The 24989-nt window shown below is 55.9% G+C and overlaps 2 protein-coding genes across 3 annotated transcripts in view; one reads left to right on the top strand and one right to left on the bottom strand.

Moving 5' to 3' along the window:
* Positions 1-16687, top strand: part of Smg6 (SMG6 nonsense mediated mRNA decay factor) — a 249850-nt gene extending 233163 nt beyond the window's left edge. For both annotated transcript variants that reach the window (XM_042672392.1, XM_042672399.1), the window contains exons 16-19: positions 8017-8170; positions 11080-11291; positions 11588-11669; positions 14948-16687. In XM_042672392.1, coding sequence (XP_042528326.1) covers positions 8017-8170; positions 11080-11291; positions 11588-11669; positions 14948-15078 — 579 coding nt within the window. In that variant the 3' untranslated portion in view covers positions 15079-16687. The remainder of the gene's footprint in view (positions 1-8016; positions 8171-11079; positions 11292-11587; positions 11670-14947) is intronic.
* Positions 16688-17580: 893 nt separating this feature from the next.
* On the bottom strand, positions 17581-21413 carry Hic1 (HIC ZBTB transcriptional repressor 1). Its single transcript, XM_042672408.1, has 2 exons — positions 21270-21413; positions 17581-19818 (listed from the first exon to the last, which is right to left on the bottom strand). The coding sequence occupies exon 2, from the start codon at positions 19796-19798 to the stop codon at positions 17660-17662; it is 2139 nt and encodes a 712-aa protein (XP_042528342.1). The 5' UTR covers positions 19799-19818; positions 21270-21413; the 3' UTR covers positions 17581-17659.
* Between the last annotated feature and the right edge of the window lie 3576 nt (positions 21414-24989).

Raw genomic sequence — 24989 nt, 5'->3', positions numbered from 1 at the left:
AGAGACCATGTCTTTAACTCAGTTATTAATCAAGTAATGTTGAACAATGACTTTGCTGGTGGCTAGGGACACAAGTGAACAGAAAAATGACATTCCAAAGTGCATGGTATAGTGAAGAAGTCAATCACTAAACATATAATACATGATTTGACATATTAGTGATTTTTCTCCAACAAGACCAAGTAGGGCCAGACACGAGTGGCTCACACCTGTAACCTCAGCTGTGCAGTAGGCTAAGACATGGAGGATTGCAATTTTGAAGCCACCTCAAACACAAAAGGCTATTAGATTCCATCTCCAATTAACCAGCAAAATGTTGGACCCAAGGCATGGTTCAAGTGGTAGATCACCTGCCATGAGCAAGCAAGCCAAAAAAGCCTGAATTCAAGCCCCAGTACTGACTGACACACACACAAAATAAAAATAAAATCAAAGTAGGGCCAGATATGGTGACCCGTGCCTGAATTTCCAGCACTTAGTAAGCTGAGGCAGAAGGATTAAGAGTTTGAGGATAGTCTGGGCTACACAGCAAGTTCAGTGCCAGCCTGGCCTATATAGTGAGACAAGGATCCACCTCCGGCCAGAGTGCCGTGTCTAGTTTGGATACTCGAGCAATGAGTAACCTTAATAAATGGAGGCCTAATGTGACTGACTTTCAGTGCCACTAGCTGGCCCTGTCCTCAAAGGCATGCTATGGTCTGCAAAAGTGTAGACTGCTATGGCCCCTTTAAGAACAGGCCCCACATGCACTACTGCTGGCGGCCCTGCCTCCTGTCAGCCTCCTTCCTCCAGCCTCATAGCCACAGGAGGATTTCTCAGCAGAGGAAAAATTCCCCCCTCCAGTTCCCCCCCTCTCTTTAATGCCCGGGGCCCTTCACTTCCATAATTCTTCATTTTCCAGCCTTGAACGTAAGCCAGACACATCTGTCTGGCCATATGCGTGAACCCTGGAGTCTGTGCCGAGGTGGCTGTAAAACAGGGCCGGTGAAGGCCCTTCTGGGAGAGCACACACATGTGTGTGCCCTCGGGCCATTGGCTCCCTGCCCAGAACCACGGGGCTTCAGCGCTCCAAACCCATGTTAACCTTCTCTCTTTTTCCTCTTTTTGTTTAATTTAAGGGGGAAAATCCCAAGGAAAAGGTATAAATTGTCCTGGGAGTGAGGGAGAGGCTCCTAGCTAGAGAGGCCATTATTGTTGGCAGGTACCTGGGTCACACTAATACAATAAGGAAGAAAGGAGCATCGAGTGAATTAAGATCGGAGAGATGGGCTGTAAATTACACTGCTCTGAACCCCATCAGTCTCTGGGGTGTTAACCGAGAGGTGTAAGGCAAGTCCCCAGCTCCCAGTGCCTTTTACAGATGCAGCAAAACAGGAACCACACATGTTTGGGGAAGGGGATATGAAGATGGGGTTGAAGAAAATCCCACTGGCCCTCAGGATAGCTATAAAGTCCAAGTGAGATCTGGGGCCACACCCCCACTTTCCTGCTGCTCCCACCTAAACCCCTGGGCCTCAGCTCATCTGTGGGGATGGGGGAGGTGAGTTCTGCCTTCCCTCTGTAGCCTGTCCCTCCCCGCTTCCGGCACTGCACAGAGGCTGGTAAGTGGGGCCGACTGGAGGTCAAAAAAGGGGTGTGGGGAGCTCTGGGGCCTGTGCAGCTGGAGCTATAGAGTCCAGGCAGGGCCCTGGATGTGGGGGGCACAAGTCCGCCCACCCAGGGCTTGAGGCCACACTCTCTGGCTCAGGCCCGGCTTTGCCTTGTTGCCTGAGAAAGTGCTTCCTGGTAGGTTGGTCTTGCTCACCTTCCTGCTCTCAGCCTGAGTTCTTCTCATTCCCACTGCCATTCTTGGGAAGTGTCCAGAGACCAGAGCAGGGTACATGGTTTGTCTGGGAAATTGGTCAGAAGTGTTTCATTCCTAACCAGGCCCCCAGGGCCAAGCAGTCACTGAAAATCCTCCTTCAGGCATGAGGCGTGGCCTCTTGGCACCTCATACTGGCCCTGGCCCTGTGAATCCCCTGCCTCCTCCCTGCCTCCATGAGGCTATGCTGTGATTTGTGCTCCTGTCGGGCGGGGTCAGGTTTCCTGAGCAGTTGCAAACATCCCACCTGAAACATAACAGGCTCTTCCTCTGTCCACAGCTATTGTTTCCTTCTGCATTATGGCCACAGTCTTGCCCTGTAGCCAGCAATGACATATGTTCTGAAAATAGCTTTGCTCCCCTGTCCCCTTCCCGCCCACCCACCCTCCTGAAGATGCAGTCACTCCTTTGTGGTAGCCCCAGGAGTTTCACTCTAAATATAGTCACAGTCTGCTCATACTACCACCCAGCTGGGGAGGGGGGTTGTGGAACAATGGGGTATGCAGAGAGCCCCCAACACCTGTATGGAAGTTAGCGGAAGGCAGACACTCAGCCCTGGCTCCTAGCTGTCGGAGGCAGGGTGGGAGCCAACATACTACCAGGCCAGGGGCACGTTCACGCCAAGGCAGGAAAGCACATCAGCCTGCGGAGCCCGGCACCACCCAAGCCCACTCCAGCCTCTCCACACCAGGGTGCGCGCGTCCAGTTTACTCTGGCTTCTCCCACCTTATTGGCTCCAGCTGCAGCATCCACAGGATCCTGTCCTCCCTCAGAATGGTGAAGCCTTTGCTGAAACTCCCTTGCACTGTGGACTGGAACAAAGCTCCAAAGTGTCATGCCTAGCTCTGCTCCTTCTCCACAGTGAAAGGCAGAAATCTGGCCTTTTCAGAACAAAGGTTAATAGTCAAGTCGATTACTATGAGACTCTGTGATTGAGGTCATAGCACTCCTATGATACATTAATCTCTGTCCTAAACCAGTCAAGGTAACACACACCTGTGTTGCCAGCTACTCAGGAGACTGAGAGGAGAGCATCACTTGAGTCTAGGAGTTTGAGACCAGCCTGAACAGTGTAGAGGGACCCTGTCCTAAAACCAACAAAACAAATTGCCCAATACTTTATGGTAGGTACTGTAAAAGAAACTGTAAGAAATAGGCTCCCTGAAGGGTTAGTATATGCTGAATCTTATGGTACTTTCAGACATCAGAGGATTCTAAGCAGCAGTTTCCCATTGGCAGTGTACCTATATGATGCACTCCTGCTGCTCCCAAAGGAGGCTCTTGCCTGCTTTATATATTCAACGCATTTATCCGTTCCCTTTGGTTTCTGCCAATGATTATCTCACCAACTATTCACTCTTCCCCCACTTTTTTCCCTTTTCATTTACATCCACACACACTTGTTTCTGGCCATTACTGGGGTTTAACTCAGGGCCTCATATTTGCTCAGCCTGCTTGCTTGACTGGTACTCTACCACTTGAGCCATGCCTATGACTGGCTTTTTGCCAGTTGTTTTGGAGATGGAATCTCGAAGACTTTTCTGCCAGTTGGCCTTTGAACCACAATCCTCTGGATGTTGGCCTCCTGTAGGGGAGGATTACAGCTACCAGTGCCCAACTTTGCTGGTTATTTTTTTGAGACAAGATCACACTTCTTGTTCAGGCATATGTCTAGACTTTGATCTGCCTATGGTAGACTTCCTGTCATTGCTGGGATGACAGGCAAACCCCACTACATCCAGCTTCCTCTGTTGGGAAGTCTCTTGGACTTTTTTGTCCAGACTGGCCTGGAACTGCTCCTCCCATTCTCAGCCTCTCATGCAGCGAAGAGTACATGTATGAACCACTAGCACCCAGCTTTTATCCATATAGTTTTTAAAAAATCAATAGTAGTGCCTGGCACAGGTGGTTCACACCTGTAATCCTAGCTACTCAGGAAGCTGAGATTGAGGATTATGGTTCAAAGCCAATTGACTCCCCTCCCTCCCCACGGCCGGCCGGCCAGTTCTCTACCAGCTTGCTCCAGGAAGCTCCTATACCTCAAGCAAAGATGGTTACATAACATCTTCCAGAAACTGAATTAAGTTCCTTTTCGTTCCTATACTTTATGCCAATGTGGTCCTTACTGACACCAGTCTGATTTGGAAGTGCCTATACTTTCCTTGGGTTCCCCGGGCACTGTCCAAGGACTGGTGCGGCCCAGGCTTAGTTGAAGTCAGAAGGGTTCCATTGGAACGCTCCTTCCGGGTCCACACACTTGACTTCAGGCCAGGGCCAGGCCGTCTGAATCTCAGCATTCCAGTTGCACCCCCACCCCCTCCCCCTCCCCCACCCGAGGCTTCTGCAACTTTTTATTCATACAAACAAAAATAAATCTCACTACCGGCCTCTGAACTCCACAGCAGCATGCTTCCCCTTCTCCCCAAGCATCCCATGGCTGTGAGCGGGGACTTGGCACTCTCCCCACCAGCATCACTTTTTCACTCCCTGCGCATCCTGTGTCCTTCTCTCACCGTGCGACCCAGAGATCAGAATGGGACGTGACGGCCGGCACAGGCGCCGTGCACAGCTGCCAGGAATCTGACGGGTAAAATCTGGAAAAGTTGGGAGGGCAAATGCTAAACACACACAGCGCCACTCAGAAAGGGCCGGAAACACAGACACCCATAGACATAGAAGAGTGCCTGTGGACTCCCAGCTCTTCTTGAGCTGCCATTCTTTTTAAGGGGATTAAGCCAGTTTTGCAATCTAGGTATAACCCCCTTAAGGCCCACTGGTACCCTGGGAGAAGAGGCTGCAGCCTTGTCTAATCTCCTGAGATTCCACGAGGGCATGTGGGGAACAGGAAGCAGTTGTGTAGTGACTCACTGGGCAGAACCAGGTTAAGGGAAGTTGTCTGCAGGCGTCCCTGGGACCGGATGAGGGCAGCTCGGCTTTGACCACCCGCACACAGCTTGGCCCTGCCCCACCCCCAGGGAGCTGGCTGCCACCTCCCTAAGAGGCTGTAGCTAGTTCACCTTTCTAGCCACAAGCCAGAGTTCTAGGAACCCAGGGAAATTACAGCTTCTCTGGCCCCACAGGTTTTGCCTCTGCCCTGTCACCAGAACACCAGGTGTGCTAACCGCCTTTAGCCTCCTGTAGCTACCTGGCTTAAAGGGCGTCCTGCCTACTGACAGCATAAATGTAGGATGAGTCAAGGTCTAAGGAGGTAATTAATGGTTTACACAGAGAGAAAATGGTAGCCAGCAATCTACTTGATGGAGTCAAATCAGGACTGTAGGGTGATTTCTTTCTTTCTTTCTTTCTTTTTTTGTCAGTTGTGGGGCCTGAACTCTGGGCCTGGGTGGAACTCTGGGCCTGGGCGCTGTCCTTGACCTTCTTTTTTGCTCAGGGTTGCGCTCTACCACTTGAGCCACAGCTCCTCTTCCAGCTTTTTTTTTTTTTTTATAGTTTTGTCTCACAGACTTACCTGATTGGGCTAGTTTCAAAACATGATCCTCATATCTCAGCCTCCTGAGTAACTAGAATTACAAGCATAAGCCACCAGTCCCTGGCTCAAGTAGGGTCACTTCTCATAGCAAATGTGAGAGAAGTGGCAGAGGAACTGCTTAGGTCCTGGGCCCATGTTACTACAGGTGCCACTGGCCCCATCTCCCCCAAGCCAAATGGCAGTGTTTTTGTTCTAGGAAAAGCAGTCCTGACAGTGGAAGAGCTACATGAAGAAAGAGAAGCCTGGGTAAAGGAAGAACAGGAATGCCGACGCTCCTCTGCATGAGGAAGAAGGGCAGAATCTTGTTTACTGAACCTGCTCTTAAGAAATGCTCAGGCCAAGAGTGGTAGAGCCCTCTGGGAAGGAGCAGTGACCAGGGTCCCTAGGAAGATGGCTGGCAGTAGGGGTATTTTCCCCTATTGAAATGAGATCAGTAGGAAGACTTCAGCAAACTGGGCCTCTCAGCCACATTTCTCATGTTGCCAGCGTCCTGCGGCCTGTGCCTTTACCAGATGTGGTGGCAGTGGCAACAGCAACTTACTCATAGGGAAAGGTCCCTGGCAGGTCACAGAGAAGCCACCCCCATCATTTAAAGGCATGCCCTTTCAGTTTTACTGTTACTCTTAGTGAATCCTCCTCACTGACTGTTGGTGGCCAGGCCCAACACTGTAGGCCCCATCCCAGCTGGCACGCACCTACTTTCCCCCGGCCCAATGCCTGTGTCTATGTCTCTGCAGTTGCAGGAAGAGGCTATGAATGGGTGTTGACGGGGCCTAAAACTGCTCCCCTGTCCTGTAAGATTTCTGTTGGTACCCAGCAACCTGTATGCTGCCTGGCACAGAGGACAACAAATCAGTTCACTTCTTGGCCCTGGCCCCTCCACAAAGGAAACAGCACAGTAATGACTATGTTCTACTGTGGCAGGTATATCCAGGCCTGTCTTCACAAGCCACAGTCACACATGGCAAACTGACAGGCTTGGGAATATTGGACTTTCACTTATGTGCATGAAAGTCTTTGGGATAGACAAGCCCTGGGCCAATGGGCTTCTGAGAGGTAAAAGTTGTGCGCACACCTGTGGTATCATGTGGGTGGATACTGAATTTTTTATTATGGTGATTTAGCTTATACTAGGAAGACATGACTAGCTATCATCAAATCCTCGAAACCCAGGATAGCAGATCTGAAGAAGAACCTAAGCAGAAAGTCCATCTAAAGAAAACATGAGAAAGTGGCGCTGTGGCTCATGTGGTAGAGCACTTGCCTTGAGCTGAAGAACTCAGAGACAGCGCCCAAGCCCAGAGTTCAAGCCCCACAACCAGCAACAACAACAAAAAGAAAACATGAGCCTAGTGCTGGTAGCTCACACCTATTGTAACCCCAGCTACTCTGGAGGCTGAAATCTGAGGATTGCTGTTCAAAGCCAGCCCAGGCAGAAAAGTCCGTGAAACTCTTTTTTTTTTTTTTTGGTCGGTCGTGGGGCCTGAACTCGGCCTGGGCGCTGTCCCTGAACTCTTCAGCTGTAGACTAGCGGCTCTACCACTTGAGTTTCAGCCCCACTTCCAGCTTTTTCTGCTTATGTGGTACTGAGGAATCGAACCCAGGGCCTCATGCATGCAAGGCAAGCACTCTACCACTGAGCCACCTTCCCAGCCCGTCCGTGAAACTCTTATCTCCAATAAACCACCAGCAAACCGGAAGTGGCACTGTGGCTCAAGCAGTAGAGCACTTACCTTGAGCTGAAGAGCTAAGGGACAGTGCCCAGGCCCAGAGTTCAAGTCCTAGGACCAGCACAAAAAGAAAAGGAAGTGGCACTGTGCCTTAAGTGGTAGAGCACTATCGTTGAGCTAAAGAGCTGAGGGAGAGTGCCCAGGCCAAGTTCAAACCCCATGACCAAAAAAAAGAAAGAAAGGAAGAAAGAACGAAAGAAAGAAAGAAAGAAAGAAAGAAAACATGAAGTCAATAATAGTATCACTTCTACAAGGTTATGGCAAAGAGTCAAAGTAAAACCAAAAAAGCCAACATTTAGAAAACACCATTCCAGGAGAGGGAAGATGGTGGAAGTTCTGATTGGTCTGGGTGTTGGCTTGGCATGCCTGTGAGTTGGGACTTAATTCACTTCACTGTATATACTCTTACTGCTGCAGAAGACTGATTATTAATGGCCAGTTAATTATTAGTTGTCAGTTAATAGGACTTTTTCACATAGCCATTAACTTTGCCACGTTTTTGTTTTCTTATTTATTCAGTTTTTAATGGGTTTGTTTTAGTACACAATGAATTCAATTGAAATAACAAATTCTGCTTTGGATATTCCTAAAGGCCTGCAATGAGAAGTGACCTTGTGTATGGTGCCTGGATAATGTCCATGAAACCCCTTTCCTCTCCAGATAATGAACTCCTTGATTTTTTTTAGCCCAAGATTCTGTTTTCAGAGACCTTTTCTATTTAATACCATCAGGGTCCTTTCTATCATAGGCAGGATTTAGTGATACCCTATTTCCTGATAGCCATTTGGTCCATGTTGATTTTGATTCAGGCCTGACAGGCCAGCTGCACCTCTGGAGGGGGTCAGGATACTGACACACTGTTGAGTCAGGGCCCTGGCTCACCCACCTGCTTGCTTGCTCATTCTCTGGCTCCCTTACACTCTGTGTCCCTGTAGGCTGTGCTGGAGGACCAGAGTCAGATGAGACAGATGGAGCTGGAGATCAGACCCTTGTTCCTCGTACCTGACACCAACGGCTTCATTGACCACCTGGCCAGTCTGGCACGACTGTTGGAGAGCAGGAAGTACATCCTGGTGGTTCCTCTCATTGGTGAGTGAGTGGCTAGGCAGAGTAGCCCTACACATATGTAACAGCCCCCTCCATTCACGCCCCACGCCTGGGCCGGGCAGGCAGAGCCCTGCTATGCGTGTGTAAGACAGGATTTGCAGGGAAGCAGGGAATGCATGGGGCAAGGAAAATTGTTTAATAATCAAAGCAGTTCAAATTATTATGGCTGATCCATGGCTTAAACTGCTTGAGCAAATGGACTCCTGTGTCCCAGCAACCAGCGGCTGCATGAGCCCAGCCCTTGTTTTTATCCTTATAAAGCTTGCAGTAAAACAGCAAAGCTGGTTCCCGTTATTGGTAAACACTCAGCCCTGGCAGATAACGGCAGTGCTGCTGGGTGGTCTGGCAGGGAGGCTGGGAGGATTTTGAAGTGGTTAGATGCCTTTGGTCTGATTGTCTTGTAGCTTTTCATGATCATTCTGTTGGGTTGAGGTAGCATTCTTCTGGCCCAGTGTCATCCCAAGGCCAGGCTGACAGGAACCCTCCAGAGCAAGCCCTTGGCTGTAGATTCCTACCACTTGAGAGCTTACCACTGGTCACTGGAGCTGGTGCAGGGGTCAGCAGCTAAGGGCCCAGCAAGCTTGCTTTTCCTTGCTGAGCTGCTTCTGAGAGACTTTCTGGGCACCCTTAATTCTTGAAGTTCTATGGTAGATCAGCCTTAGGATGGCTTTGGGCTGTGAGCTCCTGTTGAATCTAGTTGACACACGAGCAGAAGGTATGGAAGATGGTGGTGAACTCAGGCCTTTTCTATACCCCTCTCAGCAGTCCCTTGAAGCAAGTTTGGGAGCCCTGTCCTCTGGAAAAGCCACCAGACTGGCAGTCTGCCTGCCAAGCCACCTCTGACATCCATGCCAAGATGTTCCATTGGGCCTTCCCTCCCAGTCCCAAGTGTCTTAGTGCCAGATGGGGATGGAAACAAAGGGCAGGAAACATCCGCCCCTTCAGAGCCTGTAGAACCCTGGGGGGTTGTGGGAAACACGTTAGCACCACCTGAGAATGTTGGCACTGAAGCAGCCCTCCTCCCTCCTCCACCCTCCTCGTCTTCCTTCCCCCTCCCCATGTGGCCTGGCCAGAACCTCTTAAACCCAGGCCCTGAGACCTAAGGGAAGGTTTTCTGCACTTCAAAAGAGGAGCAACTTCTGTCCTAGGGCACGGGAGCAGCAAGATCATCACAGCCAGCTTCCCGGTTGCTTCGCTAGGTCCTAGGGTGGGCTGCCTTGGCCTTTCAGGATGTGCCTCTGTACTTTCCTCCCAGGAGGTTTTCAGGGAAAAGAAAGCGAACTGAACTTTTCTCTCTCTCTCTCTCTCTCTCTCTCTCTAAATGGTTGGGAAATTGTTCTAACAAAGAGATTGCTCACATCTCAGGAGCTCCAAATAGGTCAGAAAGTACCTCAGATACCGTCCCAGGCCAGCAGGATTCCTAGTCACTTGCCTCACTTGTTCCCCTACTGTGTGCTCAGTCTCCTTCCTGAGAGATACAGCGAAGAGAAGAGCTGTGACCTTTGGTCCTGGGTTCATATGGCAATCCAGATTTGATTGGAGAGGGAATCATAAGAAAATCTAGAGGACATAAGTAAACAAAATTGATGCTCTCCAAGGGCACTGGGAACTAACAGCTGTGTCGCAGCCACACCTCGCACTAGCCAGCCTCTCCAAATCTGCTTCAGCTGGGCAGGCCCCTGCCCTCTCTGCTCGAGGGCTGTTGTGAACAGCTCCTATTCACTTATGTATTCCTCAGTGGATTCCTGCTCAATGTCCAGAACAACAAAGGGTTAAGCCGACATCTTTCCCTGCTTGCTTGTTTCTTATGCTCTTTAACCTGCTCCATGCTCCTTAGGCCTGACCCCAGTGTTGAGAAGTCCCGCCTGGTGCAGAAGCACAAACAAGTTTTCCCCTTTGAAGCCTGTTTAGTTTGGAAGCAGATTTTGGGATAGAATACCAATTTTTCCTGTTTGATGTTCTGTTTGCTGTACCATATACCCATCCACCACCATTCCCCAATCTCAGCCATGCATTGTATGGACACTTCAATCTCAGATTGTTAAAAGCAAGGGCATCGTGTGTGTGTGTGTGTGTGTGTGTGTGTGTGTGTGTGTGTGTGTGTGTGTGTTTTCTTCCCACATGGCCCTTTTTCAGAAAGTGTTTCTGAATACCCAGACAATGAGTGCCAGGCTCACTATGGAACAGCATGCTCATGCCGACTCAAGCCATGAATCATTGTACTAAAGAGAGGCCTCAGACCCCAAAGTCTCCCGGAGCCCCCAAGGATTGCATATTTCCCACTTGACCTCAGGCTTTTGGCTGGAATTTTGGAAAGAATCTTCACCAGAAATGAAGCCATGTCCCAGACACATAGACAGGCAGACAGGCAAAGACACACACACACACACACACACACACACACACAGTATCAAGGAGGTAATGTGCCAGGGTTATGGTTTTGAGAAACACCAGGGCACTTGCACGTGAATCTATGACTGTCCTTACTCTGTGCTGACTTCCCTGCACTTTGTCAGAGAGGGGGCATGTAGAACTTTGCCCCTCTTAGACTGCTATCGGTGGGTAGGATTCCCCAAACGCTGATACTATATACTCTCTGAAGGACCCTTTGATTTGATCTGCCACTAAAGAATGCAATAGAGGGGCCCGGTTCGATCCTCTGAGGAGGAAGACAAGGCCCAGGGAAAGAGACAGAAAAGGGACAGGACACTGTAAACATTGGGAACTCTTCCTGTCCCTCCTCTGGTTTCACTGGAAGACTCCTGGGGAGGAAGGTACCTCTGTGGTCTCTGAAGGGATGGCCAGAAAAGCAAGTGGACAGAGGCCTAGGATGAAGGCTCATATAACTGCAGATTGCTGAGGCTGACACCTTCTGGGCTCTGTCTTATCAGTGATCAATGAACTGGACGGCCTGGCCAAAGGACAGGAGACAGACCACCGGGCAGGGGGCTATGCCCGTGTGGTACAAGAAAAGGCCCGGAAGTCTATTGAGTTCCTCGAGCGAAGATTTGAGAGTCGGGACTCTTGTCTACGGGCCCTGACTAGCCGTGGCAATGAACTTGAATCCATCGCCTTTCGCAGTGAAGACATCACTGGCCAGCTGGTAAGACCCTCAGCAGAGAGGGAATGCCCACAGCTCACTGTTAGACCAGGGTTTCCAGAATGGAACAACTAAAGGAAAGTCCTACCAGTCTGAGCAGCCGAGGAGCAGCCACCTTCAAGAACTAGGAGTGGGGAGTTCCTTGTCCCCTACATCACTCAGCACAGGCTCAAGCAGAGCCAGACTAACATGACAGGGACTCCAGGACATGGCCCTGGAAGTATACCTCTGCCTCCACATGGCGCCCCCTCCTGCCCAGTGGGGCTTCTCACAGCCTCTCTCTCTCTCTCTCTTTCCAGGGTAACAATGATGACTTGATCCTTTCTTGCTGCCTCCACTACTGCAAAGACAAGGCTAAGGACTTCATGCCTACCAACAAAGGTAAGGCTTAGCCCCTTCTCAGAATCCTCCCTCCCCCTGCCCTGCTTCACCCATCCTGAGCCCCTGGGAAGAGTCCCTCCATTGACTGCTCTTGGAAGTCCAGGATGGCCTAAGCGAGACTGAAGCAAGCACATTTCCTGCCCTCCAGGTCAGACCTCCTGGCCTAGCTCCTCCACACCCAGAAACTGGCAGGTGGGTGCTGGCCTAGCTCAGGAAGCCCAGCTTTAGGCAGTGAGCTTTCCTACTCAGCCTGTGTCCATTTCCTTTCTTGGGTCCTGGGTGAGTTCCCTCTGACAGCAAGAATGTCTTCATGATTCAGTGTAGCTTGTTCTGGCTGTGGTCTCTTGCATCCAGACCTCTGCAGCCCTGAGGAGTATGATCCCAAGTGGCCGCACTCCTACCCGTGTTAGTTTACCCTGTAATGAGCCTGGGGCAGAGGTGCCTCCCCAGCAAGGGCTAGGCCTTTACTCCCAGTCCTGTGGCTGGGAGCTGTGCACTTTGTGGACTGGCTAGAATTGGAGGCAGGGGAAAATTTGAGGACTGAGCCTACAGCTTCATTTGCAAGAATCTTTTTGGTGAGCAGAGGCCCACCTTGGGGCGCTCTTGCCTGATGACCTTACCCCTGAGCCTTCTGCACAGCACCACAAGCCCAATGACACACGGGAGTTTTCTGCTCCTGGTTCCTAGGATTCTAACATTTCTTTTGGAAGGAATTCTAGCACCTCCTAGCTTAGTATCATCTGCAGAGCTGGTAATTCCCATCACTGAATTTCTGCCTTTTTTTTTTTTTTTTTGGTGGCTAGACAGGGGCTCTACCTGAGCCACTTGAGACTTAAACTTACAGTTTCTGTCTTAATATATATAGGTGGTCAGTTTCTTCTAGTTTTATGTTTTTTAATTTTTTTTTGGTTGTTGTTGGTGGTGGTCGTGGGGCTTGAACTCTGAGCCTGGGTGCTGTCCCTCAGCTCTTCAGCTCAAATGAGCACTCTACCACTTGAGCCACAGCACACTTCCAGTTTTCTGGTGGTTTATTGGAGATAAGAGTCTCACAGACTTTCTTGCCCAGGCTGGCTTTGAACCGTGATCCTCAGATCTCAGCCTCCTAAGTAACTGGGATTACAGGCATGAGCCACCAGTGCCCAGCTCTTCTAATTTTTTACTCCTGTATCTCCTCTGATCATGTACTAGCCCTGGCTCTCATGCTGGCATAGGGATTGTCATCTCTCTGCCTCACCGCACCCACGTTAGCTAGCATAGCCCTCCCTCTGTCTGAGTCTCTGTGCCAGGGGCTGGTCACAAGGCCAGAGCTTCTGCCAGGGGTCCTGCTGAGGAGGACACTCCTGAGGAAGAGGTAGGCAGGGTTGCAGAGGGCCTTAGGAGGAAGCATGGCTCCCATGCTGCTTAGCCTTGGTTAGCACAAATGCATTTGGGCTTTGGCCCTATTAGTCCCTCCACCACTGCTGCCATCCCAGGATACCCCAGCAGCCTGTGAGAACCATTGCCATCCTCAGGACCGCCTCTATCAGAATTACATCAGCAACGGCTGGTGTAATCAAACCCCATTTGTCAGTGTGAATTCTTAGCAGATTAACTTGTCAGATTCACAGAGAAACCGTCACCAAATGTTTATGTGTAAACGATGTTGAACTTTAAAATCATGTGGATTATGGCGGATGGGGCCTGACAAGATGACAGTCTCTGGTTTCTAACAAAGTGAAGTTACCAGTGTCAAAACAGAGGATGTTTATTGTTAAAAATGTCTCAAAGTATCCACAGAAACCCCTGCAGACCCCTGCCAGCAACGCTGGGCCTTGGTTGGCTGACCTAAGGCCTGGGACTCCTTGTCTGAGGCCCAGGGCAGGAACAGTGAGGCTGCAGACAGACCTAGACAAGCAGCTGGGAGCTCTACACAGAAACAGGCACCACACCTCACCTCCCAGGGGTTGGGGGAGGAGGCCCAGGCAGTAGAGGGTGTCTTAAACCCTATATCCATTGGCCACTTAATTCACCCTCTGTCCACCACAGCCCCTTGCCTCCCTCAAGCCATCCTTTCTCTCACTATCATCAGTACTGAGAACCTCTCTTTCCTTTGTCACCAGAACTCTTCCTTGAGGTTAAAAACCAGTTCTTAGCCTCCTTGCCTGGAGCTAGCAAGCCTGAAACCACTGGAGTGGGACATGGATGTTTGCAGTCCCCTGTCCCCGCCAGCCCACGCAGTTTGTGAACACCACAGGATGTTTCCTGTGCTTCACTGTCTGCTGGGCCTCCGCTAGGAAATGACCAGCCTGGGACTAGAGTGGATGTGCCACCCAAGTGGGCCTGCCACAGGTGGTGGCATCACTTGCATGACTACTTGGCCTGTGTTAAGTTCATTAAAGGTCAGAGAGGGGAAGGGATAGTAAAGAGATTATAAAGTAATCTAAACAGAATTGAAGGCTATGTTCTGATGTAGGAAGGTGTTTTATATAACATTTGAGTAAATACAGCTAGTTTGAGCTCAGCTTTGTAGGGAGAAAGCATACACATGAACACATCCACACACACGCTCACATCCACACATACACATACACACACACACACACACACACACACACACACACACACACAAAGTATATGTGCTTAGAAATATACATAATCTAGAAGGATATACAGAGCTACCCCTAAGGTACCAGATAGCTGAGAGGATAATCCTGGTTTTTCATTTCCTTTTTACTCTTCTGTACTGTTAGATATACATAGGTTACTTTAATAGAAGAAATCATTTGGCCATAGTACCAGGACCCCTTTGGTAAAACTTTTCCAGAAACTTGCCTACCTCTCCCCAGGGCTCATTCAAACTAACCTCTTTCCCCACACCTGGAACCTGGCATGCTATTTCTGTTCAGCTTTGGTTTTCTGTCTCTGTAGTTAGGAGAAAATGTGTAGAAAGGTTTGTGAATTCAGGGCCAGCCAGGCAGTCAGGAATAGAAAGCAAGGAACTTCTACTCCTAGGAGTATAGAGTCCTGGAGACAATCTATGGATGGCCCACTGTTTGGGCATTTCACAGGCACAAGGCAGAACAGAGTCTTGTGTGGCAGGCAGGTGTTCAGAACAGAATCCCAGCCCCTGCCCAGCATGACCCTCTAAGCTGCAGGAGAGGTGCAACCCAAGTATGAGAGTTAGAAGAAAAAAAGAACTTGTTCCCTCCAGGACCACATTCTCCTCCCAGGTTAGAATTGCCTACCAGCTCTTTTGCTTCCTGTCCTCAGTGAAGTCTTTTTGCTTTCTGTGTTGACAGAAGAGCCAATCCGCCTACTACGGGAGGTGGTGTTACTGACTGATGACCGGAACCTGCGTGTGAAGGCTCTGACGAGAAATGTGCCTGTGCGGGACATCCCAGCCTTCCTTACGTGGGCCCAGGTGGGCTGAGGGGGCCACGCTAGGGTCCACCCAAAATGGAACCGTTCCTGAGAGGCCACCAGGCACCCACACTGTAGCACAGAAGATGCCCACGTGCCTGAACCACCAATCCACCCAGATAATAAACCATCCTCTTCCAACCCACGCCGTGGCCGTGCTGTGGGGGAGCTGCTCCTCACAGAGCCCCTTCCAAGCGTCGGGTGGAAGCTGCTGGGGCCCTCCTGGGCTGCCAAGATTTAGCAGGGAGGTGGCTGGCTACAGTGACAACAGGTGGGCAAGCCAGACAAGGCCGCCCATGCTCTCAGCCTTTCTCCCCCCGTCTCGTTCAGGGCTGGGGCAAGGCCTGCTAACCCCCAGGACTGGGCCACTTTCTCTAGTGGTGAGGGGGTAGGGGTTCTAGTTTCCATCAGATGCAGGTGAAATCACAGACCCCTTTTAATCTGCAGAACCTCTGGCATGAATGTGTCCTAGAGGCTTTGGCTGTGTTGTGAAGAAGGTGCCCGGGGTATGTCTGTCTCCCTGAGGCTTAGATTCCCCCCATGGACCCTGTGGTTAGGTTCTGTCCCTAATAGCAGCCCCATGCCCCCAACCTCCACTACCCCCACCCCAAACACACACATTCACCCTTCCTCCTCGTCCTGCCAATCTGTGTCTCTTGCACCTTGCCCTTGTTTTCCCCCAGAACTACCATGGGTCTAGAGGGAACAGACATCAGGTCTCAGGCTCATACTTCCTGGGTGGGGTGCTCACTCTGCTCACCCCTCTCACCTGCTCACTCTCCCCTCCTGACCTTCTTTTTGCTCTAATCCCTTTTTTGGGGGAAATGCCTTCAGACCCTTACCAACCCTCCCTCTGAACATCTCTTCACCCTTCCCTTTATAGTGCTCCTTCACAGGCCCTGGTCCTTCAACTTCCGCCCTTCAGTTCCTCCTCATGGGGGTTCTCTCTCTGAATCTTCCTCCTCTACTACCTGTGGCAGGAACCTATTATTAAAGCTTTCCCACCCATCTTCCTTCCTTCCCAGGCTTCCGAGCTCAGAGACACGTCCAGACTAAAACAGTCCAGTCTGAGAATAGGGTGGTCCAGTGCCTGGTGAAGCATTATCCAACCTAGAGTGTTCACTCTGTTACTAGCTTTTTTTTCCTTCTACTTCTGAGAAGAACTGATGGAGGTCCTTTACCTTTTAAATCTGTTGCCCTTTAGCTGGTGCCCTTATTCACCACCTTACTCTGGAAGATTCCTACCAGTAATCACTTACTCCATAAGTGATGAGGGATAAGGAGGACTTAGGGGTAAGCAGGGTCTTAAGCAGAGCAAAGGTAAATCTTGACGCGCCAGTCAGAATCTCCCCTACAGCCCACTGACTCTCCAGCCTGCCCAGAGGTTGGGAGCTTCCCTGAGGATGCTGGGCCTTCTCTGGACCCAGGACCATACTAGACTGGGGCTGGCAGGAGAACCAGGCCAGTGGTCTGGGGGTATGAGTGCCAAGGGCCTCAGTGCTCAGAAGACTGACTCTTTGGGGTACAAGGTCCAGGCCTCCTCCCTTGAGATCCTCTCTTCTTGTCCCATTTGAAGCCCTGGTTTTGTTTCCTTAATAAATTTTTAGTTATGAAGCAAACGACCTCTTACTAGTCTCTTTCTGGGATTGAGGAGGGGTTGCTAGTCCAAGCTTGTACACCTGCCACCCTGGACCCTGGCGTGGTCCACTCAGGTCCTTGTGTGGGGGCACAAGAGAGTAGCAGGATTGGGGACCTTGGTTACTGCTTTATTGCTGTTTGGTTCGAGTATAGAAAATGGAAGCGGCTCTGGGAGAGCCTGTGTACAAGATGGGAAATATACAAACGAAAAGGAAGGAGCTAAGGAGACCGAATTCCAACCCAGCCCATAGTGGGCTGGGGCTGGGGGCCACCCGGGGCGCATGCAATAAATATGGTCCGGGACCCCAGGGGAGGGGGGGGGGGAAGACACCAGAGTGGAAGACAGGTAGGCCAGGGCTGTCTCAGTCCTGGCTCCAGAATTCCTTACCCGGGTGATTAAGAAAGGGGAGGGCTGGCCCTGGGGTTAGTGCCACTTGTGCAAAATGAGGAACTTCACATTATCAGTCCCGGGGCGGTCGGGAGTGGGAGGCAGGGGCCCCTCCGGCGGCTCAGTCCCCTTCCCTCTCCCCAACTCTGCCCGACGCTCCGACCCCAGCGGGGAGATTCACAGTGAGAATGGGTGTGGTCGCGAGGGCCGGAGGTAGGGCTGAGAGCGCCCGAACAGTGACACCCCTCCCCCCAAGAGCAGCACGGAGCCGGGGGGAGGGGGCCAACGAACCACAGGAAGAAGGGGGGAGAGGCCGGGGTCTCCTTTGGTCAAAGCTGATATCAAAAATATAAATCTCCCCTCCCCCATCCCACCCCACCCCCACCCCGGGCTAAGGCACAAAGCAATGAGGCCAGGTGAGGCCGCAGAGAGGCGGGGCCGCCACTGCGGCGACGCTGCTGCTACTAGTGGTCCCGGGAGCGGTGTGCCTGCTGCTCGCCGCTGCGCCGCTCCCCAAGAAGACAAGGCCGCGAGGCGCAGGCCAGGCGGGCCCTCGAGGGGCGCCCTAAGTGGGCGAGAAACGATCGATGGTCCGGCCGTCGGGCCCCGCGGCCAGGTGAGCGCCCTGGCTCAGCACTTCCGCAGCCTTGTCGGGGCTGAGGCCCAGCTCGGCCGTGAACTTGGCCAGCGGGTAGAGGCTCTCGAGCGCCACCTTGGGGTCGTGCAGGAAGTGCGTGGTCTGCGCCAGCAGTTCCGCCGCCGCCGCCTTGTCCTGCTGCTTCAGGCTCAGCTGTTCCGCCGTGAGGCGGGCCACAGCAAAGACGCCCTCGGGGAAGTCGAGCTTGCCCTTGCCGTCGGGGCCGGGGACGCCGGGGAGTCCCCCGAGACCCGCCAGCGCCCCGGCGGCGCCAGCCGCCCCACCCACGGCGTGCATCTTCATGTGGCTGATGAGGTTGCGTTGCTGCGCGAACTTGCCCCCGCACACCTGGCACTCGTAGGGCTTCTCGCCCGAGTGGATGCGCATGTGCTCGGTGAGGCGGTACTGGCGGGTGAAGCGCATGCCGCACGCGTCGCACGCGAAGGGCTTGAGGCCCAGGTGGCTGCGCATGTGGCGCGTCATGGTCCCGCGCTGCGTGAACTTCTTCCCGCAGATGGTGCACGGGTAGGGCCGCGTCAGCCAGTGCGTCTTTTCGTGCTGCCGCAGCGTGGCCGGGTCCTTGTAGCTCTTGTCGCACGACGCGCAGCGGTATGGCCGCAGCAGTTCTCCCAGGCCGCCCGGAGCCCCGGCGACCTTGTCCCCGCCACTGCCAAAAGGGGGCCCGAGGCCCGCGGCCCCGGCCGCCACGTCGGCCGCCTCGGCCCGGCCGTAGAGCGCCTCCTCCTCCTCCACGTGCGCCTCCACGTGCGCGTTCAGCTGCTCCGAGCTGGGGAAGCCCTTGCCGCAGGGAATGCACACGTACAGGTTGTCGCCGAAGCTCTCCGGCTCCCCGTAAGCCAGGTGCGGGCACGGGTAGCCCTCGAGGTGGCCTCCGGGCGGGCTGGGGTCCTCGCTGCTGCCCGTCTCCTCGCTGCTGCTCTTGTAGTCGTCGCCGTCGCCGCCGGCGCCGGGACCGTCCAGGCTGCCGGGGTAGCGCGGCGGCGGCACGAGGCCGAGCGGCGGCCCCCCGGGCGACAGGGCCGGGTCCCCGCCGCGGTCCTCGCCGCGCTCGCCCGGGGAGCCGCGTTCCCGGCCCAGCTCGTCGCCGTAGCTACCTAGGCCAGGCTCGTGCTTCATCCATCGGTACAGGAGGCTGGAGCCGTCGGGGCGGCCGGGGGGCTCGGGTCCCGGGCTGCCGCCGCTGCCTCGGAACGGGTCGGGAGTCGGGGCGGCCTCCTCCAGCTTCTGGAAGGGCAGCGGCGGCAGCGGCGGCAGCGCGAGCGGGGGTTCCTTGTAGGCGGCGGGCCCGGCGCTGGGAGGGCTGTCGGGCCGCGGCGGCAGCTCGCGCTCCCCCAGCGGCCGCTCCGGGGCCGAGGAGCCGGGCGGGCTTTTCTTGGACAAGTCCAGGCCGCAGAGTGGGGAGCAGCGGCGCTCCGGGATGCAGAGGGCGGCGGCCGGGCCCGGGCCGGAGGCGTAAAGCTCGGCGCAGTGTGTGTTGACAGCGGCCTCGGGGCCGGACGGCGGCTCGGCGCTGGGCGGAGGCGGAGGCCCGGCCGGGGACGAGTAGCAGGCCTGGATGACCGGCGTCGCGGCCCGCAGGCCCCGGCGGCCGTAGGGCGCGTAGCCGCCGCCGCCGCTACCGCCACCTCGCAGGTGGCAGTACTTGCCGTGGCGCTTCAGGCGCTTCTTGCAGAGCGCCACGAGGTCAGGGATCTGCAGGTAGCTGGCGGCGGCCAGCACCGCGCCCAGGCTCGGCTCGGTCCCCGGGGCCACCGCTGCGGCTGCAGCCGCCTCGGCCCCGTCAGCCAGGCGGCCGGTGTAGATGAAGTCCAGCACCAGGCGGAACACGGCTGGGCTCACCATATCATGGTCCAGGTTGAGCAGGTTGTCATGCACCACCAGGGACTTGAGGTAGGCGCTGCTGGCCGCCAGCACGTTCTTGTGCGCGCGGAAGAGGGCGTTCTGCACCACGATGATCACGTCGCACAAGAAGCCCTTGGTGCGCTGGTTGTTGAGCTGCAGGAGCAGCTGCCTCGAGTGGCCGGGCGCCTCCATCGTGTCCAGCATCGTCTGCCCAGCACACTCTCCTGCGGGGACACACACCAGCGGGGTAAGAGCCACGCAGCGCCCCGGCCGCCGGTGCCCGGCCCGGCCCGGCCGCTCCACTTCCCCTTCCCCTCAGCTGAGCGGGGGCATGGGGCACCGCGGCCTGGGCACTGGCGCGGGAGGACCGGCGGCCTCCGGGAGCGGCAGCCTAGGCCTGCCGGCCCGAAGCACAGTGTGGAGCAAAAGGAGGACGGCTGCGGATGGAGAGGAGGCCAGGCAGGCCTGGGTGCTCCAGGCCCAGGCGCTACCGGGCGCCCGGGCTGGGTGCTGGGGACTCCCAAGGAGCCAACGGTTAAGGCGCAGTGACCCTTTCGCAGACAGTTACCCGACTTAAGTGAGTAAAATGTCCGCTTCAGGAAAAGTCATTCAGGGCCAAGCAGTTTGCCCAAGTGGGGTGCAAAGGAGCCGAGTAAAGAAGTCCCTCCCGCCTCGGAAGAAGTTGCCCCCGTTGGGGGAAATAACACGGAGAACGAGAGCGCGGAGCCCACCGAGGCACCGCCCTGGCTGGGGGCTGTCAGCCCCTGCTTGGGGCCCGAGGCAGTGGCGCGGGAGCGGAGACAGCGGCTGCCGCGGCGGGCAGAGCGCGAAGGCCGGGCCCCGGCGCGGGGAGGGCGTTATATCGGGCAGGAGGCTGAGGCAGGAAGCAGGTGGGGGGGCGGGGGGAGCCACGCAGCTCCCAGGGGAGGGAGGGGGCAGCGCCCCGGGCGGGCACGGCGCGCGGCCCACTGCGGCCCTGACCCCCGGCCTGCGCCCCACCCGCGTTCTGGCCCCAGCCCTGGCCTCGGCTCTGCACTCGCGGACCTGGCGCTTCCCGCCCCAGCTCCCCCAGACCCCCTGCTTCCCCCCCCCGGAATCCTGCCTCCCCAAACTTGGGGAAAAGTTTCCCAACTTCAGACAGGGCGGGAGGAGCGCGCCAACCCCCAGCCCCTCGGCTCCCAGCTTTTCCTCGCGGCCCCCTGGCCCGAGCCAAACTCCACGGCTCTCCCCTGTCCTCCTGGTCGGCCGCCCGGCTCCATTTCCCGCCTGGCCCGCACGACCTCGCGGCCCGTTACCTGCGGCCGCACCCCGGCCGGGCTTCCCTCCCCGCGGCAGTGGCAGCTCCTAGCCCGCGCCCCACCCGCCCCGCTGCCAGGCGCCGAGCTGTGCCAGGGCAGCGCCCCTGCCAGCCCCGCCCGCCGGCTCCCCTGCTCTTCCCCTCTCCGTCTCCAGCCCATGTGCGGGCAGAGCCGGCCCGGGGCCGCTGACCTCGCCGTGAACCCGGCAAGGAGCAGCGGCCCTACCGTCCGAGTCCCCTGGGGAAGGCAGTCAGAACCCCGAACGCCAAGCACGACGGGGCGCCCGCACCAAAGGATGCGCTGGAAGCGGCCAGCGCGCGAGTACCGGACCGTCCCGGGTCCCTTGTCCCTCCCGGTCCCCAACTCAAGGAACCCACCTGGGGGGCATGTCGGAAGCCCCGGGCCCGGCTGACGGCGGATCCAGGGGGGACGTGGCTGCGCTGCCCTCCGCCCGCCGGGCCCCCAGTCGGTCTGTCCTGCCGGTCCGTCCTCCCCGCGTCCTGGTCGCGTCTCAGACCCGCCGCGCTTTCTGCACACTCTTATCTGGGGCTGCCCCGGCTGGCAGGCGCAGCCGCAGCCGCAGCTATGGCGCCACCTCGCGGCCTTGCGAGCGCGCGCGCCCCGGCCACGATCTCGTTCTCTCGCACCTGGAGGGATGGAGGATCGCAGATGCCGGGCTCAGCTGGAGATCCGCAGGTTTGTGCGTCCAGATGCGCCCACCTGGAGACTCAAGTACAGAACCTATGAGTGCCAAGAACCATGTGCGTTTGAACTGTGTTCCCATGTATACACGACTATGAACATTGCGCAAAGTTCGGCAAAGTCCTGACCACAAGGAGGGACAGGAACTCTGGTGATGGCAGGTAGTGAGGGGAAATCCTGAGACGAAGGTAGACAAGTTCTCAGAGACTCTCAATAGACACTCCGGGACGCGACTGTCCACCTGGCCCCGCCCCACAACACGTCCGCCCAGACTCAGGCACATGTGTTAAGTATATACCGCATAAACCCGTTTGCGCCCAGACCATATCTAGGCAGCGACACATGCTGGACAGTAGAGTATCTCTGGACACCAGAACATTCCATAGGAAATGGTTGTGCAGAGCTTCTGGGGACTTCTGCTGAGCAGGAGTGACCCAGATCCCCCACGTGAGCCATTTCCAGTAGCCCCCAGTGAATGAGTTCTTCTCCAACCCACTCATAACGAGAACATGTCATGAAGGCCCGTTGGCTTAAGACCTCAGAAAAGGTTCTGCACCCCACATGAAGGATCGGTTCATGAGGGATGTTTCTTCCGGAAAGGAGGGGACCCTGCACGGGCTCCGGAAGTGTCCCCCGCAAAGCCCCGTGCAGGCACTAGGACGGGTGCAAGCATCACGTCTCAGTGGCCTACGCTCCGCCTCCTACGCCCCCTCCCGCACCTCCTGACCCCCGCCCACACGCGAAGGGGAGGGGTCCCCGAAACCGCCTGCAGCTTCTGATTGGCTACACTTCCCTCAACCACCAAGCGCGAAAGGCTGGGGCGCAGCGTTACCATGGTAACTGATGAGATTGCCCAGATCGCTTCACTCCAAGGCCTTGGAGAGCTTAGCAACAGCGCGGGGCCGCCGGGCGGGCGGAGGCCTCACTCGCTGTGCACCCGGCGCGGCTCTCCGGCCCCCCACCGCCCCCGCCAGAGGTAGAGACTGAGTCACTCGGCCTGGGGCGGCTGCCGCGGTCCCTAGCTGGACACCAAGATCTTGGGCGCCCTCCAGAGGCTTCTTTTCCTCCGCAGCCTCCTTGCCTGGCCCCGCCTTCTGGTCCAAACTAGTCTGACAGCCTGACTCCCGCAGCGTCTTGAGTGCCCCCCCCCTCCCCGCCGGCCCGTTTTTGAGGTGTGTTCCGAATCTATCTTATCCATTGCGTCTTCACTGGACAAATAGTAAAGTCCCAAAGATGAAAACAATAGGCTCCGGTTTTGTACCTCTCTAGGGGAAATGGACCTGGACATCTCCGCAAAGCGGGGACTTGTGGGCTAAGGAGGAAGAGGGTACCTGAGGAGGGAGTTGGGGAGGGAGCCATGGGAAGGCTCATGAGAAGTGTCTTTAGAGCTGGGTTTTGACGGATGAGCATGAGTTCTCTGGCCGAGTAGGAAGACCTTTCTGGTAAATAAAACTATCGAGCAAAGGTTTTGGCAAAACAAGGGGGGAACTCTAGGAGGTCAAATCCCAATAGACAAGCAGGAAGTCTCTGGCTTCATCTCTGACTTTAATTTCCTTTTGACCTGGTCAGATTATCTGAGCCACCTAGAGGAGTCCCTCAGCCCTGTGTGTCTTGGGCATGAGTCTGTCCACTGCCGACTCGCGCGTCCACTGTGCCCACTGTCTTTGCTTTATCGTTTAGCACTTGCTCCAGATTTACACCCTGCCCCACCTTCAACGCTTTGCCGCTTTGTTGGGGAGGGTCTCAAAGTCCTGCCCACCTTGTCCAGCGCCTCTGTCACACCCCTTGCTTAGAACCTGGGATGGTCCAGAGCAGTTCATTTCTCTGGTAGTACCGTAAGGCTGAGCCAGTGTCCACACTGACCCTCAATAACTCTACACCTCCACAACGCGACCCCCAGCACCCCGTGAAAGTCCGGCTCTGTCAGTGCTGAACCCTTGGGCTCCTTCAACATCAGATGAGCCCATCCCACAATGCCCATCCCACAAATCAGTGATGAGCTCCTTGGTGCCATAGCTGGGCACTGCCAACCTGTCCCCCCACTTCTTTTGCTCTGTACTCCTGACCGTTCCCCTCCAGCCCCTCATCTGGACGCCCTGCACCTTTCTGTGCCCGACCACTCTCAGCTACGTTGTCCTCCCTCACCGCTCCAGCTCCCGACTGGTACCTGCACCGCACCCTCCCCCCCAGGGGGGCGGGCTCTTTCCCCCTCCCCCCCCCCCCCGTCCAGTCTGGGCATCCACCCTTCCTCCCCTAGACCTGAGACACCAGAGTCCGCGCCGCCGGACCCTAAAACCCCTAGGTGGGGACAGCTTCCTTTCCTACACTCCCCAAGAGGAAGTGATGACGACATCAAAGTGGCCACACAGGGTGTGACGCCGTTACAAGGCGTTCTGTGATGTCACAGCCGTCGGGTCTAAGAACTGAGGAGTGGGGGTAGGGGCTACCAGATGAGGGACCCCCCCCCCCCGTGGGCCAGGCGGGCGAAGGGTCGAGCCTCCAGGAGTCCCAGAGCTCCGGAAGAGAAGAGTGAATAAACACGTTCCAGCGCCGCCGCACCCTCCCCGCACTTCTCCCCGGGCCGCCCCCCCTCCCTCCGCGCCCGCAGTTCCGGAAAGTTAACCCCTTGTGGGCCTGGACAAGGGGGTGCGTGCTCCCCCTACCCGATCCTGCTTCCGTGCGCTCCCCTCCCCTCCCCACTCCTCGGCGCTTCTGTCCCCACTCCCGTCCTCCCCCCCCCTCCCGCCCGTCTCGCCACTATAAATAGCCCCTTTCCCGTTTCCTAAATTCCGTGCTGACGTCGGCAGCGCGTCAGTGTGTAGGAGCCGCGGCCGCATGAATGAGCCGCCACACGAGTACTACGCGCGCCTATAAAAGCCGCGGTGCCCGCCGGGCTGCGGGAGGCGAGCGGGCGCTGGCGCGACGCGGCCCGCCAGGTAAGCGGGACTGCCCGACCCCGGGGCCGGAGACCGGCCGATGCGTGGACACGGGTGGGAGGGCGAGGCGGAGACTGGCGGGCGGTGGGTTGGAGAGGGTCTCTCCGGAGTGGGGACGGGGACAGGATGGGGGGGGGAGTGTTCCTTGGAACAGGGGCCAGAGCTGACACAACCCCCGCGCAGCACCTGCCCAGAGGGAGACGCAGCCACGTCGGAGGAGCCTCAAGCCGAGGACAGACCCGAGTCGCCCAGGCTTTCTTAGGGGCTCCTGCGCCATCCTCATAAAGTGGGGGAGAAGATGCTGGCACCCCAGGAGACGCGCCCCCTCATCCTCCTCCATCTCCCCGCAGCGCGGTGACTCAGCCTAGCTGCCCCCGGCTGAGTGAGCGGGGGCGGCCGAGAGAGACAGAGGTCCACCCGGCCGCAGCCTCGGCTATGGCTCTTCCGCGCCCCCGGCCT

Source organism: Dipodomys spectabilis, unplaced genomic scaffold (assembly GCF_019054845.1).
Source record: "Dipodomys spectabilis isolate Male_0828 unplaced genomic scaffold, ASM1905484v1 ptg000018l, whole genome shotgun sequence".
Lineage (NCBI taxonomy): Eukaryota > Metazoa > Chordata > Mammalia > Rodentia > Heteromyidae > Dipodomys > Dipodomys spectabilis.
Note: the sequence above shows the minus strand (reverse complement) of the source record. Positions and strands in the feature narration are given on the sequence as shown.

Coding starts and splice junctions, on each gene's coding strand:
- Hic1 (XM_042672408.1), bottom strand. CDS start 19,798: ATGCTGGACACGATGGAGGCGCCCGGCCACTCGAGGCAGCTGCTCCTG.